We start from the raw sequence: 20,425 nt of genomic DNA, 5'->3' as shown, positions 1-20,425 counted from the left end.
TCATCTATAACATATACTTCTACCTCACTTTCTTCGGAACTTTCAACGGAAATATCTCTAACTACATTCACCTTTGTATTAGGTTGAACAATATTAGACGCTTTACATACTCTAGAAAAATGGCCTATTTTCCTACATTTATAACATCTAGTCTTCACAGCCGGACAATGAATGGGATCCGCAGAGTGTCTGTTGCTTCCACACCTATAACATACTTTGTTTGAATAAAAAGGTTGTTTCTTTTTGTTCTCAAAACTCTTGCTACTTTTGTTCCCTGCAACTACTTCACAAACCTTCGAGTCATTTGATTCACTTTGTGTGGTACTGGAATTTGTTAATTCTTTTACATATTGTGATGTGTTTTGAATGCGTTTTGCAATTTGTATAGCTTTGTCCAAAGTGGGATCCGTTAAGTCTAATAGTTTTTCTTGAATCTTCTTGTTGCACGTAGCATTGATTAATTGGTCTCTTATTATCTCGTCACGTAAATCTTTACATTTACAAGAAATGGCTAATTTTCTTAGTGCGGCTACATATTGTTCGATTTTTTTCTCCTTGTGCCTGTTTACGCGAACATTTTTTGTGTCTTTCAACCACAATGCTCAATTTTTTTCCGTAATTTTCCTCTAACATAGCCATGGCAATTTCATAGACGTCTTCATCTTCCTCATCCTCGGAGTTAACATTGCCTCTTTGTAAAATTCAAACTCCAGGGAACGAGGTAGGTACAAATAACGTTTCTTTATGTAGGAAGTTCGAGACACAGCACATCAAGCTACAGGAAAACACCAACTGTCGACCCCTGGAATATGGAACACAAACCATACCACGCAGACACCGTGTTCCATATTCCAGTGAGCCCAGAACACAGAGCAGAACAAATAACTTACATAATACAGGATGCAACACATTTCCCCCCTTAATAAAAGACAATGTTAATCTAAGAACCGTACAGGTAACCTTCTTTCGCGAAGATTATCCTTAACTCTACATGCCACAGAAGATGAGGAAGGAGGAACATCTTTTGATTTACATGCCACAGAAGATGAGGAAGGAGGAGCATTTTTTGACTTTGAAAAATCAGACAAATTATGTGATACACAAGATTCAACCACCACAGGCATTTTGTACCTTGCCACCCTTCTAACATTCCAAACCCTTCCATCCTGAGTGATCACACTGTTCTTACAAACTTTCACCACCTTAATGGGATGGTAAAATTTAGAAAAACCCTTAACCAAAAACCCAGGCTTCCTGACCCTAACCCAATCTCCAACAACAAAGTCAGGAACCTTGACATTCATTTTATCATCAAATCTATTTTTCATCACCTCCTGTTTACTTTTAACCTGTCTAGCAACAGCATCAATATCAGTAGTATCATCAGTTTTACTGTACTTTTTAATCCACCAAGGACAAATTTCAGACGAAGGCTCCCTCCCTTTCAACAACCTGAAAGGACTAATGCCTGTCACTGAATGCGGAGTGATCCGATAAACCCACAGCTTCTTCCTGACTACATCCAACCAAGGTTCACTTGACCTTTGTGCCACCTGAACACTGTCCTTGAGAACCCTGTTAAATCGCTCCACTTGACCATTCTCCCTTGGTTCATACAGAGACGTAGTAACATGTTTGATGTTAGACATACCTAAAAACTCCTGCATCTCATGAGATGTAAGTTGTACCCCATTATCCGTAACAATTATCTCAGGATACCCTTCACGAGCAAAAACTTCCCTAAAGAAAGTCACAATAGACTGAGTAGAAATGCTAGCCACAAACTTAACCTCAGGCCACTTAGAATGATAGTCGATCAAAACCAAAGCAAAGCGAGCACTGTGAGGCAGACTGCTAAACGGACCAGAAATGTCAAAAGCCACCTTTTGCCAAGGGAACACTGGCCACTCCACCGGTTTAAGCGGAGCAGAAGAAGTGTGAAGCATCTTATCGCTACTAATGCACTCTGAACACTCCCTAACAGTTCTATCCACCATTTTGTCAAGGCCCGGCCACCAAAAGTTAGCCCTAATCAAACGCTTCATCGAAGACATACCTAAATGAGTTTGATGTGAAATACATAAAATTTTCTTCTGCATGGCATTCGGAGGAACAATCTTACCCCCTTTGAAAATTAAACCATCACTTTCCTCAATGTCGGCAGATACCCGACAAAAAGGAGCAAGATCAGCAGAAACCTCCTTTTCCTTAGGCCACCCATTTTTCACACAACCCAAAATTTCCTGGTACAACGGGTCATTACCCATTTCAAACGCCCATTCACTTTCTGACAATTTTACAAAATCCTGAGATACAAAGTCTTTCAACGTTGCAACAACATCCATATCCTGTTCAATCGAAGAAACACAATTATCATCACATGGTAACCTAGACAAAAAATCTGCAGTTACATTGTTTCTGCCCGGAACAAAAGCAACTTCAAAATCATACTCCTGTAAACGGGATGTAAGACGAGCTATGCGAGCAGTGGAGTTCCAACCACCCCCAGGAGACAAAATTCCAACCAACGGTTTATGATCCGTTCTCAGTGTGAATCTGCTTCCCCAAATATAGTTGCGAAAATGCTCAATCGCCCAGACACAAGCCAACAATTCCCTCTCAATAACAGCATATCTTCTTTCCGTTTCAGACAAGGTCTTTGAAGCAAAAGCTACACACCATTCATCCTTACCAGAACATTGGCTAAGAACCCCACCTAGTCCATAAAGACTAGCATCGACAGTGATAATGCATCTTTTGTTGACACAAAACGACCTCAAGGTTGGGGCATTAACAATCTCCTCTTTGATACACTTGAAGGCTGCATCCTGTTTGTCAGTCCATACAAACTCAGAAGACTTCCTCATCAACTCTCTGAGAGGTTCCATTTTGGTTGCAAAATTACATATAAACTTGCTATAGTATTCACATAGCCCAGCAAATGATAACAATTTATCCTTATTATCAGGAGCTGGAGAATTGATGATAGCATCAACCAAAACCTTTTTTGGTACCACCCCATCCCCAGACAGTGTGTGTCCCAGATATTCCACAGATTTACAGAAGAATTTGCATTTAGTGGCTTTGAGTGTAAGCCCATATTCACTTAACCTAGAACAGACTTCTTTTACATGTAGATAATGCTCATCATCATTTTTCGAAAAAATCAAAATATCGTCCTGAAAACATTTTACATAAGCAGACAAGTCTCTGAAAATGTGATACATAGCTCTCTGGAAAACAGAAGCGGCCGAAGCCAGGCCAAAAGGCATTCTTTTGAACTGAAAAAGACCATGTGGTGTTATAAACGCTGTGTAATGTCTAGAATCCTCCGTGAGTTCAATTTGATGATAAGCTGACCGAAGGTCAAGAGTGGAAAATACACATGCTCCATCCAACATACATATCATCTCATTGATATTCGGAAGGGGATGACAATCCACAACAAGGTTAGAATTAAGGGCTCTTAAATCAACACACAACCTAATACTTTTATCCGGTTTAAGGGCCAAAACAATGGGAGACACCCACTCCGAGGACTCCACTTCCTCAATAATACCATCCTTAACCATGGTATCCAACATGTTTAAGTCTTCTCTGATGTTGATTGGAACACCTCTAAGTTTTTGTTTAACAGGGATAGCACTCAACTTGACCTTAATCTTGTGTGTGAAACCTTTAAGTTTCCCTAACTTATCTGAAAAAACTAGAGGAAACATCTGTGAAAAATCAATTGTAGACACAGTTAGAGCTAGAACAGAAACTGGTTCCTTGTCTCTGGGATTTAACATAACGCCAAGTCTGGCTTGGTCACGCCATCCCAGCACATTAACCCCTTTAGGAGTAATATATAACTTGATGATAGTGGAATTACCTTTAAATCGAATGGGTACTTCTTTGTAACCAATGAAATCAATCTTAGAGCCATCAAAATTGAAAGCCAAAATATCCGGCTCCCATAGGGATCCAAAATCCACAAGATCACCCAAACACTTTGAACAATACTCTTTGGTAATAATTGTCCAAGGAGAACCAGAGTCTGCCATGAGTTCCACGTTTCTCCCCAAAATATCGACAACGCACTTAGGCGAACCAATCTTATCAACTTCCGACAAATCAAAGGAACCCTGAATTGAAACCACTACACCAGACTCTACTCCTCCAAAGGAACAATCATTTGGCATGTTCTCACACGCAACACAAGAAATTTTCCCTCTTCCAGCATTGGAAGAATCTGAATTAAACTTCCTGTAATCAACTTTAGGTTTGGAAAGATTTTTGCACAATTTCGAGAAGTGCCCAGGACGTCCACATTTATTACATTCCTTACCTATAGCAGGACAATGCGGAAATGAAGCTATGTGATCCGGATTGCCACACCTATAGCAATAAAATTGTTTAGACTTATTATCAGTCTTGTAAGAAGGACCTCCTTTTGAACTAACTACACTAACCTCATTTGAAGCAACAGACTTAGAATCTTTATCAAGAGCTTTGATCCATCTATCTGATTGTTCAAGAGCTTTGGCTGTACTAATCGATGTTTCCAGGCTAGGGTCACCTAAAATCCACAATTGTTCCTGAACCTTTTTACTCTTAACATGCACAATTATCTGATCTCTGATCATCTCATCCGTCATGAGACCAAAGTTACAATGCAATGATAACGCACGCAGAGCAGTGAGAAATTCATCAAAACTTTCACTGTCTGCCTGAGCTCTTGTATAAAATTTAAACCTATTAAGTGCAACACTAGTAGTAGGTTTAAATCTACCCTCAATACGTAAAATGGCTTCATCATAAACATTGTGATCACCACCAGATCTAACAGGCGGAAGAGTTCTAAAAACCAATTGTCCTTCAGAACCCAAGGAATGAAGAAAAATGTTTTTTTTCCTTTCCGCCGACATGCGTTCTCCATCGATGGCCTTTAAAAAGGTAAAAAATTCCTCTTTCCATCTTGTCCAGGGAATCGGTGGTTCACCCTTGTCCTGTAGAAACTTAGACGGCGGATCGAATTGCATGTTTACCAAACAAAAATAACAGATCAACTTTATAAATGAGACTTCAACATGTATCCTTGCAAAAAAAAAAAAAATTATGTCACTTTGAATACCACACCTAAGTTACTGTTGTTATTATTGTCTTATCACAGAGTAAAATAAGTTATTGGAGCTGTTTTATCCTATCACAGAAGCAAAATGAAAAATAAAGCTCTTTCATCATACTAATCCAGTATAGTATGTGTAAAGTCACTCACAAAGTACCTCAGAAAAGTGGAAGTTCTTTTCCCAAAACGAAGACTAGAAACACGAGAAAAATAAACTTCTCCGACTATTAATTTCTCCTTTACTCCTCCGTGTTACACCAAAATGGCCGCCAGCGTGATTACGTCACGCGCAGCCAATAGCAGGCTTTAACACTTGAGATCTTCAGCCAATCAGAGAAGCTCAGAATAAACTTGAATGCTTCTGTTAGTGGAGCGTCTCTCACTGTATCCCGGATACCAAATCGAACGTAGTCACTCCTCTCGTGCAGACGTGACGTATCCTTGTAATATTTCCAGTACTCGTATTTCCAGCAAAAATAATCAAAATTCAGCCGCTTGAGGACTCAACCAGCTACGAACTCCGGATTTTCGGGAACAGCCTGAAAAGACTACGGCAATGAAAAGAGAATGCTTCTCACGTCTCTACCACCACAAACAGCGTGGATCCAAATGAAAGCTGCAGCGCACCTGTGCCTCGCAAATGAAGTGGCAGCAACACCTTCCACAACTCGTCGCCAATTGTAAAATTCAAACTCCAGGGAACGAGGTAGGTACAAATAACGTTTCTTTATGTAGGAAGTTCGAGACACAGCACATCAAGCTACAGGAAAACACCAACTGTCGACCCCTGGAATATGGAACACAAACCATACCACGCAGACACCGTGTTCCATATTCCAGTGAGCCCAGAACACAGAGCAGAACAAATAACTTACATAATACAGGATGCAACACTCTTTCAATAGACAAAGGTTTGGGAAGCGTTTTCAGAACATTCCTCCCTTCGACCCCAAGATGATGTTTTAAGATTGCTAATTTCCTGCTAGCCACATAAACTTCTGCGCCAATAGCTTTCAAATACGTGATGAAGGATTCCTTCCAATCCTCCCAAAGCATACAAGGTGCACCAGTAGAAAGGTGGGAGGAGGCACAATAGTTTGATTTGCCATGTTGCTGGTTCACTATATAAAGTCAGAACAGTAACTAAGTGTAATTTAGTGAATTATTTACTATTTTACATTTTTTTGCTTCAATTTCAAGGAATAATGCTTGGACAAGAAGCTCACCTTCTCGGTCTTCGTATCCCTGAAAAATCCGCTATCGTAGCGTTTTTCTTTCTGCAGTACGCGTTGTTCCGACGATTTGGTAACTAGGTATCGCCCAAAATGGCGGCACGCACAACGTGACCTTACGCAAGGTCGCGTTTCGGTCGCGCACTACATGCATGCGCGTTGTGTGATGCACAATGCCGTTCTAGGAAATCTTCGTGAAGACACAGAAATGGTCGCGCAACCGACAACCGATGTTCCACAACGCGCAAACTAACAGTGACTGAGACGATTTTTACTTACAAAGTTCTCTTAATTTCTGATGCGAAATTTGTACAGTTGTCGTTCAATTTCTTCCCCTTACGAGTTAGTGGACCCTCCTCAACAAAATAGAGATAGCGTCGCGTAGATCACACACCGACAATAACCTCAAAACTTGTGCACCTCGCCTTGTGCACGAATGCTGTCCAACTCCAATGGTTTCCTCCTTCGCTGGTACACGCATGGAAGTAACTTCAGCAAAAGTGCACCGGCAGACCAAGTCTCACGTGAATTTCACAAACAAGCAGTCACTAAATGTTCTAGGGACAGTCTCAATGAGTCCCGAATCCAAAGTTGTTTTGCTGACACTTTCACATGAAGATGTGATGATATTTTGATGTTTATTTCCTTGCCTTGGGGTTCTCCAATGACCTTATTGCAGATAAAAAATGCTGTGTTATCTTCAATAAATTCTTGCTTTCCCTTCCTTCCTTCCTTAATTCAGCCATCCCATCCTCGTCGCCAATATTGAAGAAAGGGGGAATCAGTTGAAGTAGAAAGTAGTTTATTTAAGATAGATAACAGCAACCCCCAACAGCTGCCACCTGACACACAGCTGTCCTGTCTCCGTGACTCCACAGACTGGCCTCACGTACTAGAACCCCTGTTGCCAAGCTACAGCTGCTGGGCGACCATTTGGTGACATCACCAAATAGAAATACATAAGAACACAACACCTGGTCCAGGTCCTGGGTGGTGTCGATGAAAGGAAAGTGATGATTGAGAAAGGAAAGCCAGGGCCACTGGGAGTTTTTGAGGGTGGAAACAGTGGCAGGAGAGACATCAGAGAGGATGGGTGAGAGGGAGGGTGCAGGTATGTACTGAAAGCAAGCTAGTGGGACGGGAGCAGTAAAAGGAGGGAGAGCAGGAGTGATGGGAGAAAGAGAAGATGGAAGCAAGGCCAGTGGGGCATAGAGTGAGCAGAACAAAACACAGGGTAAAGGATGGCTAGCCCACTTTGAGTGCTAAAAGTGAACTGATTTTAAACACAAAAGGGAAAATAGTTCCCAGTCTTCAGCAATGGAAAGATCCATTCAAAACACAGTGAAACCTTAATGCTCCACTGGGCAGCACAATCACAAAAGTAGGAAGGGAAAACTCCCAGTCAGAACCAGCAAACTGAAACAGACAAGAAAGCCATCAAATCATGAGCTTGGGGAAAACCTAATACTCTCTCTTGAGTACATGGTAAAGTATTGGAAACAACAGGTCTACAACAGCACTTAGGTGATCTGTAGGAAGACCTAAAAATTAGTTTTAGCGTGAGCATCGCCAACCCCTCACTTAATATTATTGGCCTTGCGTCTTTGGTGAGATGTTCTAGGTTGAGGTCATTTAGACCTGTGATGGCCTGTGCACCTCCCTACATGAAATTACTTGCTTCTTGTGCTCACAATTCTCAATGCTCCATGCATCATTGACATCTCTGGTAAACCGTTTACCCCTTTCGTTCATAATAAATACCAGTTATTTTTCAGTAGGGCCAAGAGACCTACTTTTGATTGGAATTTGCACTCTACAAAACATGTCTGTTATGGTATGTTTGAAAAACCATAAAGGGTGCAATCTGTTTCATTCTAGGTAACCCCTTCTTCTTTCTGTCTCACAGGTTACTACGGTGATAGGTGCTCGGATGTCTGTGCCTTGAACCCCTGTGAACATCAGTCCGTGTGTGCCCGAAAGCCCAGCTCATCACACGGGTACACATGCGAGTGCCCACACAGTTACTTTGGACCATACTGCGAGAGAAAGTGAGTGACGGTCAGCTGGGTATTAGGGCAATGGTTCAGAGGGCGAGGGAAGGTGACACCTCTTTATCAAATTGAGTGCGGAATTCTGATAGGAAGCATCCTTACCTACTGGTTGGCCAAAAAGTATCTTCTCTCCGGAAAATTTTCCTGATCATAATAATGGCCCAAAATCATCTTTTACATGATATGTATAATAATGTGACACAGTACAAAATCGCCGCTTGCTGTTCGTTTCCCAAACTTGCATCATATTCTGCAAATAATGTATCCAACAACATTAAATCATAAAATCTGTCTGTTGAAATAAAAGTGCACACTTTTAAATCCATAGTAATGTAATATTTTCAATGAAGTGATGTTGCATGCAGGCTAAAAGGATAGGTGGAAAGGTCAGATGAGTCAGAGTTAGCAGAAGAGGCAAGTAGTAAAAGATTTTGAGTTCTGCTCCTGTAAACATCCCGGTAACTTCAAGACTGGCCCTCTGTGATGCTGTCCACTCTAGCATCAGAGTGCTGTGTCACGGATGTTGGGTTTTCATCCAGAGCAAGAGTCCCTCGGGAGTTGTGAGCAGAGTTGGACAGCAGAGGGATGCTAAGGGCAGCTGCCTGATATGAGCAGAATTGGGCGTTTGAGCCTTTTGCTGTATCTTTGATGTTAGGACACATTACTGTACATGCTTTGGACCTCTTGGTGCCCAGTGCTGTGCTCCTGCTGTTGGGAAGCACTGGCCCTAGTGCTGCACCTGTGCAGAGGGGACACGTTGTGCTGTCTCTGTTCAGCGAGTATACAATGCTGGCTGCTGCTGTAACTCTGTGCTGAAGACACATTTCTTTAAGTGTTGTACCAGTGCAATGGCAACTCAGAGGTGCCCAGTGCCTTATCTGTGCAGTGACACCTTTCTGCTTTAGGTATTGTACATGTGCACTGGAGACTATGCCTCTAGATCTGTACCTCACCATGGTGTCCATTGAGGTACCTGTGCAGTGAAGAGGAATGTGTTGTACAGAGCTGTAACTGCAGTGGGAACACATGCTCGCACACTGCTGCACCTGTGCAGGGATTTCCTGATGTTATCTAGTTCTGTGCTTGTGTAGTGTAGATACCCCGGTGTCTAGTGCCACATCTGTGCAGGGAGGAAAGACTGCTGTTTGATGATGTACTCATGCAATTGGCACAAATTAGTACCTTGTGCTTTACAGTATGTATATGGTATTTCTATAGCATGAAGCTCGGTAAAAGGCAGTTGTGCGCTGTACATAGTCAAAGACCAGCATAAACTCAACCAGTACCAGGAGATGGAGCGGTGTTGAGGGCGGTAGACATTGCTTTCCATTGCTGTAACTGTGCAGTGTGGACACATTGCTAACCAGTACTGTGCCTGTACATACAGGGTGATACATTGAAATCCAGTGCTGTATCTGTACAGTGGGAATTCGTTGCTACCCATTGTTGTAAATGTACAGTACAGACACATTGCCATCCAGTGCATTTGGGATGTCTTGTTGTCTAGTGCTGTACCTTGTTTGTGCGGACCTGTTTTTCACCAGTATTACATTTGCAGGCGATGCTGTAAGTTATTTACTACATTTTTATTGTTCACATTACAAGTAACTGGGTTAACATTATTGTCCTAAGTTTGATAATTTCCTCGCTGGGGTTTTTACGAGCACCTCCAGTTTTCAAATGTAGGTACTGTTGGGCAATCCCGTGCTCGTACATACACACTCTTGTTAAAACCGGGTTAAAAAACTTCTAGTCTGTGTGTTTAAAGGGGTGTAACAACGCAGATCCAACTCATAATCCTCTTGATGGCTGCTTGTACCCTGAACCCTCTGCATCAGACGACTCCGGCCTGTGCAGCGAGTAGAGTGTACCCACAGCTTCCAGATTCCTTTTTTCCCCTTTGAGTGAACATGTTTTGACGCTTGCACTTTATCTTGCAGGATTGACCAGCCCTGCCCACGAGGCTGGTGGGGACACCCAATGTGTGGTCCTTGTAACTGTGATGTTGGCAAAGGCTTTGACCCAGACTGTAACAAGACCAGTGGAGAGTGCCGCTGTAGGGTGAGCGCCTTGGTGTGGGACAGGCTGAGAAATTTGTGTTACGACATTTGTGATTGGCGTGGGGTGTAAGATGAGTACTAGACAGCGTAGAGGTGGAAGATTGTGTCGAGGGCATGAGAGGAGTGATAAGCACAGTGCTAGTGCATTCTGGGCTGGGAGGTGGTTGGTTAACTGCATAGGCTGGGTAGTGTAGAAGTGAGGGATGGCTATAAGGGACCAGTAGAGAGATATGTGAGTCAGAAGCAGGGTATGGCAGTGATGGTCTCTGATGGGTGGCTGGGTGAGTTCAAAAGCAGTGTGTGACCTTGAGGGATAGCTGGCTGATGTGAATAACAGAATGAGTGAGCCAATGTGTTGGCTGACTAGGAACGGCCGATTGTAGGCAATGTGGAACTGTGCAGAAAGTGAACAATTCGTGTAACGGATGGGGCATTTTCTGGGTGAGGAAAAGGTACTATTTATCAGTGTGAGATGCAATAAGGAATTGTGGGCGATGAGAGCAACTGGCAAAATGTTGCAGTAATCACCAAAGAGGTGTGACAGCAAAGTATGACAACAAGATGGGCAACAAAGAGCAGCTGGGTGAGGCGAGTAGCAGACAAAGTGTGACAGATGAATACCAATATGCAAGTCACTAAAAACACTGGGCTGACTGTACTGGAGGGAACATACCACAATACACCAAATATATAGGGTTCTTCCAGTAAGCTTTATTTGTGATACTTCCTGGCGTCAGTCCTTCTCAAGGTGACAGGAGCAACTGCCAACCTTGGAATTCCCTTAGCCTTACAATCTATCTTGGAACCTCCAACATGGAATACATGCAAATAGAGTAGAACTTAGGATGATGTACTTACATCATAACACTAACCACTAACCGTGAGTACCAGGGCAGCATGCTACTCAGCCTAAAGTGCTTCAGTGTCTCTTCAGGGGTAGGAAGCGCTATATAAATGCAATTACAGTGCAGATGTAAGATGTGGTCAACTTGTGGGAGGCACGAAGCAGTGTGTGACAGTTGAGGAGAATCTAGGTAACATGAGCATTTGACAGATCGTGAAAGTGTGATTGGCTGAGAGGGGTTGCTAGGTGAGATGAGTGATAGGTATTGAAGTGAGCAACAGGAACAGTGCCATGTGCTTTGAAGCATGACTGATTGCGTTGAATAACACAACATATGGCAATGTGAAAATGAGGGATGAGTTGGTGAGGAGAGGAACCATCACAATTGTAGTTTGATGGACATGAAGAAGGAGGAGAGTTTGTGAGTGTGGCTGTAGGATAAATACTGACAGATGCTTTGGAGGTATGCTTTGTAGGTCACTAAAGCCGAGGTTTTGATGATATAGGGTACCAGTGAATTTTGCATGCCAGTTGAGAAGTTATCCGACTTTGGGGAATGCAAGCGAGGATTGAGGTCTGTCAGAGAAAAGCCACACCATCTCCATTATGTTCCCATTTGGGTTGAGGACCAAGTTTTGCCATAACCATTCTCGCTCTTTTTTAGGAAAATCATTACCAGCCTCTGGGGAGTGATCGTTGCCTTCTGTGTGATTGCTATCCCACGGGGTCGCTGTCCCGCACATGTGACACGGAGAACGGACAGTGCCAGTGCAAGCCAGGTGTCATCGGTCGGCAGTGTGACTGCTGTGACAACCCCTTTGCTGAGGTCACCTCTGATGGCTGCGAAGGTCTGGATTACCTCACTCAGTAGCCTTAATGTTTACGTAAACATCAGTTACCAGTAGCAATGGTTTGACAGTTGGACATCTTCTGTAGTAGATTGATATGATTATATAACACTACACAGCATCATGTGAACCTTTCAAAACACCTTCAAGCTAATACTTTATTAGCTAATTCACATCATATAAACCGAAAATTCAATGCTTTCTGACTGAATCAAATGTCAAGTAGCTGCTTTGCAGATCTCACAACAAGAAACAGTGCCATATGTTTAAGTAATTTTGCCTACTACGATGATAAAGTAGAACGAAGCAAAACAGGTGAAACGAACAATTAAACGATGTAAGAATGTGCAATAACAAACTCCAGTTGCAGTACAGTACATTGATCGAATTCGTAATGTGCAAGAAACAGGTTTTGAAACACTGTAAGTGGTTGAAGCGATAAAGAGTAGTTTGTTACTGAGACTATTCTTTTAATTAGAATTTTATTTACTGGATGACTGTGCAAAAAACACTTAAATACTACAGAGTAGAATAGATGCAAAATGTTTCCTCCCTCCTCTAGAACTGCTCAACCTCCCTTTAGTGCTATAGTAAGTAATTGAGTAGAAACCCCCACTCTTTTAGATTGCTTATTTCTTTCGCTTTACGACTTCAGGAGCATTCGTCTAGGCTGCATGATTTGTAAAGCTGTGCCCTGCTACTGATATTCTACTGAGTCTGAAGCAGTGTGGACCCTCTCAAGAGCTAGACTAGATCTAGGGAGTTTTGAATTTTGTTTCTCCAATGTAGCGGTGGAAGCCAGGGAGGTGAATAGGGGTCCAGAAAAAGACCGTATTTTTAAAAACATCACATTTTATTTTAATTTCGACCTAGAAAAATATTGAATCCAGAATATCAATTATCAGTGTATCATTTAGTAAAACATTTCTAGGTCAGTGTAAGTTTTCTCTTTTTAACTTCATACTTGCGTATCTTTCCATTATAAATATATTGTCACTTCATCTTTGCAAGTGTATTCAGTGTGTATACCCTTTATCTGATCCCTGCTTGAATCTCATGAGAGTCTTATCCTTTCTTTCATTCATTCTCCGGCTTCCAGTGAACTATGACAGCTGTCCACGCGCAATAGAAGATGAGATCTGGTGGCCAAGGACCCGCTTTGGACTGCCTGCTGCTGTGCCATGCCCAAAAGGATCTTTTGGTAAATATTGTTTCATGAGCTCCTGCTGACTTCTGACATGGAATGCAAGGTGATGAGTAGCGCTGAAGCCCAGTATATATGCTTCAGAAATTATTACGCCGTACACATAAGTAACTGGGGTTCATGGATACCTTATAGAAAGAATCGCAATGCGTTTAGTTCAATGGCATAATCCGTACATCCTAGAGTTTCATATTAGTTGCGAGTAGTGGATTTATGTTTGTTTTCTCATTATGTTCTCATACATTTTAGTTTTACTTTCCTCATTAGAAGTTCAAATATCCGAAAACAAAGAAACCACTAGAGCAGAATATGGTACTTGCATCTGACATGGAATGATTTGAGATCCCTGTAACCCAGGGCATAAAATTTAGAGTGTGACCGGAGTGCCAGGATTGTATTTCACGGTTCTAGAGGATGCCATATTGCTCTTGCGGTGAGAAAGTAAAATATAGACTGTGGCACAGGGGATGAGTGAGTGCACCTACCCAATTGTTGGATTTCAGAAGTCTAGTACAGAGCCAGAGCATAGTGAGGGAGAGTAGATTATAAATCCAGGATGAAGTATTTGATGCTAAGTTAATCAGGATCCAGCTGTTAAAAAAGTAATTCTGCACAGAGTGTAGACCTCATTGAAAAAAAGTGGCTACCAGAGCAAACACTGTCCTGAAGCTTAATGCACTTCAAGAGCATTCTCAGGGCATAGCTGCATTGTCTGATTGACTCTATATTTAGAGTAGCCCTCTGCACTACAAGGGATCTCTTAAATTAAGGTGTTTGTAAATAGGATCCACCCATCCTCATGTTCTGCATCCATATCTGGGTATGTATGTGTACAGCATAATTGAGAAGGGACAGTCCAAAAATACTATTGCTTGCCAATGAAACTCATCGAAAGCTTTCAGAGTAGAGCTAGGAAGAGTTCCTTTTAAATATACTCTCATGGGTTCGGTCATGATACAAGACCATATTGTTCCTGCTAGTTCGTTTGCATCTAAACTGCCTTAGGAACATGTTCCACCAACCTCATGACATACAAGATTGAGGAAGTGGAGAATGATTTAAATGGAAAGAGAATGAAAACCTTGTCCAAGCAGGTCGAGCATAGCCCAAAGACCCAGGGAAAGAGAACAGGCCCTGGGCACAGTGGATAGGCAGGAGACACTAGACCACACATGTAGCATTGAGCATGGTCCCAATAGAATGAGGGTAGATTGCACAAGCAGACATTGGATCCACAGATGAAAGGCCATTCCTGCTCATTGCTCCTCTTTGTTTTCTTTTTAGGTACAGCAATCCGTCATTGTGATGAGCACAAGGGTTGGCTCCCTCCCAGTCTCTTCAACTGCAGCTCTGTGGCCTTCTCCCAGCTCAAGAATTTGGTTAGTAGTCTCTCCTTTTTTGACACGTTGTCTGACATATCCACACCAAATAACAGGTGGCATTGCTAGTGATGAACCTTTCATGTTCTCTGAGGATGTTTAACCTTAGAGCCCCTGGGCACTGTGAATACCTGTCGCAATCATCAACGTTCTGCTGGTATTTGAGTCTCACAGCTCAGATCTCACAGACAACTGTAGCAAAGGCAATATTATAGGTCTATTTGTCACTTGACTAAGAATAAAATAATACACAGACTGTTTGTGCTGCATAAACTTGCCAGGTGTATTTATTTTCTAATGTGATTAAACTTGATTATATGGATACATTACTGACTTCGATTTCTAGGTACTGTTGACACTCAGACTTACTATTCATACAGCGCTAGCAACATGGAGCATAATAGATACATTTACAAGGAAAGAACTTTGTTATCATTATTTTATGAATTCTAAGCAACTAATGATCTCGAATAATTGTTAAAACATGATTAAAAGAGCCCTAATTTTAATGATGTCCGGAATTTCAACAGATGGCTACATCATGTGTATGTTTGAGGGCTTAGAATGACTGTTTAGCTCCTCCTCATTGTTTTGCTTAACAAGTTCAGTCTCAAAAGTGAGAGCTCTCAGAAGAAAGGTTTTTGGTATTGACTTTCCTAAAGAATCTTTGCTAAAGTCTTTAAGATATCTGGACCCTTGCTAGGTCTTGCAGTCTGTCTAGTCAAACGACTTGAATCAAGGTCTCAAGTAGTGCCCACAGTCTGATCCATGGACTGAAGCACAGTACTCTCTCGGATGGAGGCATGTTGACACCACTAGCATGAATCCTCATAACAGAACAGTTTGGGCAATATATAAACAAAACCCAAAAGGTACCACCATGCCACTTTCAGGTATTGTATTTCCAGAAACAAAAGCGTATTTCGGCCTAGTAATTACACAAGAGCATCTGATACTGCTATTCCAACATGCAATAGGACACCTTGATCTCTTATTATTGGCTAAAACATTGCTTCATGAAGTTTCTCATTATGTAAAGGATTTTAAAGTGCTGCCTGATCTACTCCATTTTTCACCTGGACAAAATGCTTAAAACAGTTTGCCCTGCTGAGTTTTGGTTGCTGAATTCCTGCATTTCAGTAACTTACGGTTGAATTTAAGTCCATTGTAGGAAAGTAGCCCCTTTTCACATGGTCACCCCCAGTTTGATTCTGGTAACTGATGTGATTTGGCCTGGAATTGCCCTGTGTTCCTGCTAACCAGGTCCCCTGTGACAGAGCTCTTTCCCGAAACTGTACAATTGTTTCCACCAATGGGCAAAACCTTTAGCGCCCTCTGTAAGTCCTAGTAAATGGTACCCCTGGTACCTAAGACCTGAGGTACTAAAGAGGGTCACTAAGGGCAGCAACACATATTGTGCAACATAAGGGACCCCTCACCAAACGCATGCAAGTCTGCCATTGCAGTCTGCGTGTCTTGGTGTAGATAAAAGTGAAAACATGAGATGTCACACATCCCTGTGTGCCATGTTCCCTAACACTGCATGTAATATTTGTAAGTCACCCCTACAGCAGGCCTTACAGCCATAAGTCAGGGTGCTGAATATTACATGCAAGGGCATACCTGCTTGAGACCTCTGTGCTGGTCAGTCTTATTACTGCCTGTCAAGTAACCAGAGAAGCCATTTTAAAACATATGCTGTACACTGGTGAAAATAAATGAGTTCCCCAGCTATATGATGGCTTCACTGAAGATTGGGATATTTGGTATCAAATATCTCGTATTGATAAACCCACACTGATTCCAGTGATGGATTTCTCAATACAAGCACCCAGAGAGCACCTTAGAGGTGTCCCCTGAAAACCTAACAGTCTCTGGTGTACTTTGACTGGTTTCTGCCAGCCTTCCACTCGAGACACTGTTCTGGCCTCCTAGGGTGAGAGCATTTTGCTCTCAGGAGACCCAAAACAAAAGCCTGTCCAGTAACAGGGTGTAACACCCCCTCCCACAGGATGATCCGCTGATTAGCCTCCGTAGGCCGGCAAGTTTCAAAGAGCTGCCATCATTGGAATGCGCATCTGGCTCCCCTCAAAGGAGAGGAAGTCACCCCCCTTTGTCCAGAGCCCTTTTGGCACCTGGATAGGTGAGAAAAGTAGCTATTTAGGTAGGTGCACCTTCCCCAGGCTTTTATCACCCTTAAGGTGGGCTAACCTGAGGTGGACGTACATTTTCAGAAGTAGCCATCTTTGTGATGGCATCCTTAGGAATTCTGTCGACCTGAAGAAAGACGGACGTGAAGAGTCGCACAGCAAGAACAGAAGACCCAGCAACTGACTTGGTGCCATCCCTACTGGCCTGCCTGCTGCCTTCTCCTGTTGCACCAAAAGTTGACTTGTCCTGCAACTGCTGAGTCTCCAAATCTTAGGAGACCTGCCAGCCTTTGCTCAGGAAACAAGAACTCCTGAGGGACAGCGGACCTGTCCCCTGCATCCTACAGACAGCTAAAGAAAGACCAAGGGGACTCCGGCCCCCCAAAACCCAACACTGCCAAGCACCACTGCATCCGAACCCCTCAGCCTGTGTCAAAGTGGACCAATGGTGTCAGCGTGGTCCCCAAGGTACTGAGTCTACTGTGGAGTGACTCCTCATGACTTCCCCGACATCACCTGTACCACTGTGTCCACCTTTCGACCTGAAAAATATTCCCATTTAAAAATGTACTTACCTAAACAATTTTCTTTTGATACCTAAACATATATGAAGATACTTACTATTTTTTAGGTTAAGCCTAGAGGCAGCGCGCATGTGCTGCTCGCTTGCTCTGCAAGGTATGCTGTATTGGGAGTATGCACTGGAAGCCCTGCCCACTCGCCGGCCATATTTGTCATTGGCTTGTGTCATTGTCCTTCGTAAGGGCTGGCTTTTGATTAGTAAATAGGCTTATTAGTCCCTCCTCGATACTGCTTTAGCTGCATTTGTTACCTCCCATAACGACTGGACCTTTTACTTGGCTTGTTACACGGTCTGCGTTCTAAGTGGGTGAGCACTATTTTGTTTATTGACTAATGCTTTACTTGCAGGCTGATTGCAAAGACATTATGGACAGCGCAACAAGCCTCCGACAGCGCGAGCAAAGCAGCCTTTTATTAAGTGGCCCATGCCTAGGATGCTATTGGTTTTCTGCTTTTCCACGAAGCCACTGCTCTAGGAAACAATCCGTGTTGAGGACTGCAAATCTAAATGTGCAATGTTAGCACAGTGCTTAACATGGTGTAGGTCTGGTTCAGAGTGGTGCTAATTTTACCAGAGAGGCGAGCTAAGGATAGTGTGATGAAGTGATTTGCCCACGATCACACAGTTTCGGAAGCTAGCGTCAGAACTGATTTCTAGTTATAGAGGGGTTGTCTTTATAACCCCATTAACAGCGGCCTGGTTAATTGCAATGGGTGCGGTAACTCTTGTTACTTCGCCATTTATGTGGCCGCTCATATTGAGGGCCAAAGACTAAATCTGCATTTCAATCAGCAGAGTATATGTCAATGGCAAGTAGCTCCATGTCGTGTTGTTTCAGCCATCCTGCACATATATCCAACAGTATATTGCATTCTGGGAAATGTAGTTTTCCTTTGAACATTGGAAATACGGTCTCGAAAATCACAAGCTGGCGGACTCCTAGCTGTGACACATACCAATGCCTGCTTCGCCGCTGAGGGAGGAGAGGTGAAAACTCATATGCACTGTCACATCAAGACTCTAGAATAGCACCAATCAGCACCTGGAGTGGAGAGCACTACGGCTCCCATAGAGCAAAGGCTTCTGAACACAGCTGGGTCCAATCATCTCACCAACTCGTAGCCATTTTTTATACCATTTCAGGTTACACCAGCAGGAAACCCAATTTAATCAGATACAACATGTTTTGTCCTATTTCAGCTGATTTTCTATTCATGAATCGTAATTGTCGTGAGATTAAAAATGAAAGAAGTCAAATGTTTACAAACTGTGCTATTTTGGAAAAGGCCTAGGTTCATATATACATTTCATGTGTTTTTCAAGGCTGTGACTGCCTGGGGTTTTGCATACACGCCCCTCGGCCAGCAGATAATGCTGTTTTGCATCAAACTGACTGTTTAGTCAGAATCAGAGGTGCACCAGCATGACCAGCTGTGAAAACGAGCCAGGCGGGGTATTCTGTAATTATTAGGCTGGAAGGCTGTAGGGCTGTGAGGAAAGTCCGTGAAATCCTCTTTTTCTGTTCTAAGACAACTGTATGCGGGGCTTTAAGTGGGATGGAAAAACTGGGGGATGTCTCTCAAAGGGGCATGGCCAATGTAATTAAGGGCGTGGCTTAAAAACACATACGCTAAAAATGTGTGTATAGCATAGTGTGCCGCCCAACTTGTATTTTGCTGTTTCTATCATTGCATCCAGATATATGACACAAGTAACACTTAAAATAAGTAAGGACTATTGGCTTTGTCAATGGTTGTTGGTTGCATAAGAGAAATAAGCAGCAACTATGGCTTGTAATATAATATTGAAAAAGCTTCCACTTAAAGCCCTGGTGACATCACAACGATGTTGCTGCTCCTAAGTTTCAAAAAGAGAAGGGAAATCCAGAGATAAAATGACTCTTTTAAAAGGATTTCCCTTCCCCTACAAGCCCACCTGGCATGACGTCCTGCCGTAACTTCTCCACTGGTGAGAAGTGAGCAGTGTGAGCAGGCGCATATCGATGTGCCTGCTGTCTCGAAACGGGTCTCTATAGGGCTCTGTTTTGCACCCTGGCACTTTTTTCCAGACTGGACTGCTGTCACTGCAGCCCGGAAAAAAACGAACCGCCTGTGCCAGGGCACAAAACGGAGCCCGATAGAGACCCGTTTCGAGGCCCCCTTTAAAAAACTGCCGGTGCTCAGCACCGGAGAGACCCGGCACACTTAAAGCCCTGACTGTATGAAATGAAAGAGCATCATTCACTAAAGCATCTTCAATACGAAAAATGCATGAGCATTTTCGACTCTGTTTTATGGACCAAACCTCTGTGCCCTTTGATCTTTATTTACCTTGATGTAGCCTGAGGGTGACGTCGTTACACTGTACATCACTTTGCGGCATGTATATATATGTATGTGGTTAGTTTATAGCTCGAAGCTAGCCAAAAAGCAGAGTAGCGCCGTACACGAGGAAAAGATAGTAAATGTGTGAGTGGAGGCGAAGTTAGCTTTCGTGAGACGTAATAAACTATTTACTATGTTGAAGTGCTGAATGTTTGCATATTAGGACGGTGATATGCAAAGTTGAGGGATGTGATTGGCAAAAAAATGCAGTGTAGAGAGATTGATAGACAAATTGTTTGTGAAACCACAGTTTTGCAGCGTGAATCTTTCACTATGCTTCCACCTTTGGTCGCTATCTTCAGATTCTTTTTTCCACCGTTGGGTCTGGATTGTTGCCGAAGAGTTCCAGAGTTTTGGAAGAGGAATCAAGGAAAATCAAGTTCAGCTACACCGGACTACAGATCAGGTAACCGGAGCGACGAGGAAGAAGGCTTATGACCAAAACCTCGACGTTCGGGGAAATGCGCTCGCAGGAGGCTCCCTGAGCGCGGGGATGGACAAGACACCGTTCAAATTTTGCACCAATTGCCACCACAAGTACACCCAGAAGGATCAACATCCAGTCTGCAACCTCTGCCTG

At 42.9% G+C, this 20,425-nt stretch overlaps 1 protein-coding gene across 1 annotated transcript in view; it reads left to right on the top strand.

The window, feature by feature from the left end:
• Positions 1-20,425, top strand: part of CELSR2 (cadherin EGF LAG seven-pass G-type receptor 2) — a 691,477-nt gene that overhangs the window by 505,668 nt on the left and 165,384 nt on the right. Inside the window, exons 13-17 of the mRNA XM_085643385.1 lie at positions 8,249-8,390; positions 10,334-10,454; positions 11,962-12,145; positions 13,245-13,346; positions 14,634-14,728. Coding sequence (XP_085499511.1) covers positions 8,249-8,390; positions 10,334-10,454; positions 11,962-12,145; positions 13,245-13,346; positions 14,634-14,728 — 644 coding nt within the window. The remainder of the gene's footprint in view (positions 1-8,248; positions 8,391-10,333; positions 10,455-11,961; positions 12,146-13,244; positions 13,347-14,633; positions 14,729-20,425) is intronic.

Source organism: Triturus cristatus, chromosome 1_1, assembly GCF_964204655.1.
Source record: "Triturus cristatus chromosome 1_1, aTriCri1.1, whole genome shotgun sequence".
NCBI classification, from domain to species: Eukaryota; Metazoa; Chordata; class Amphibia; order Caudata; family Salamandridae; genus Triturus; species Triturus cristatus.
This window is presented reverse-complemented; position numbering and strand designations above follow the sequence as displayed.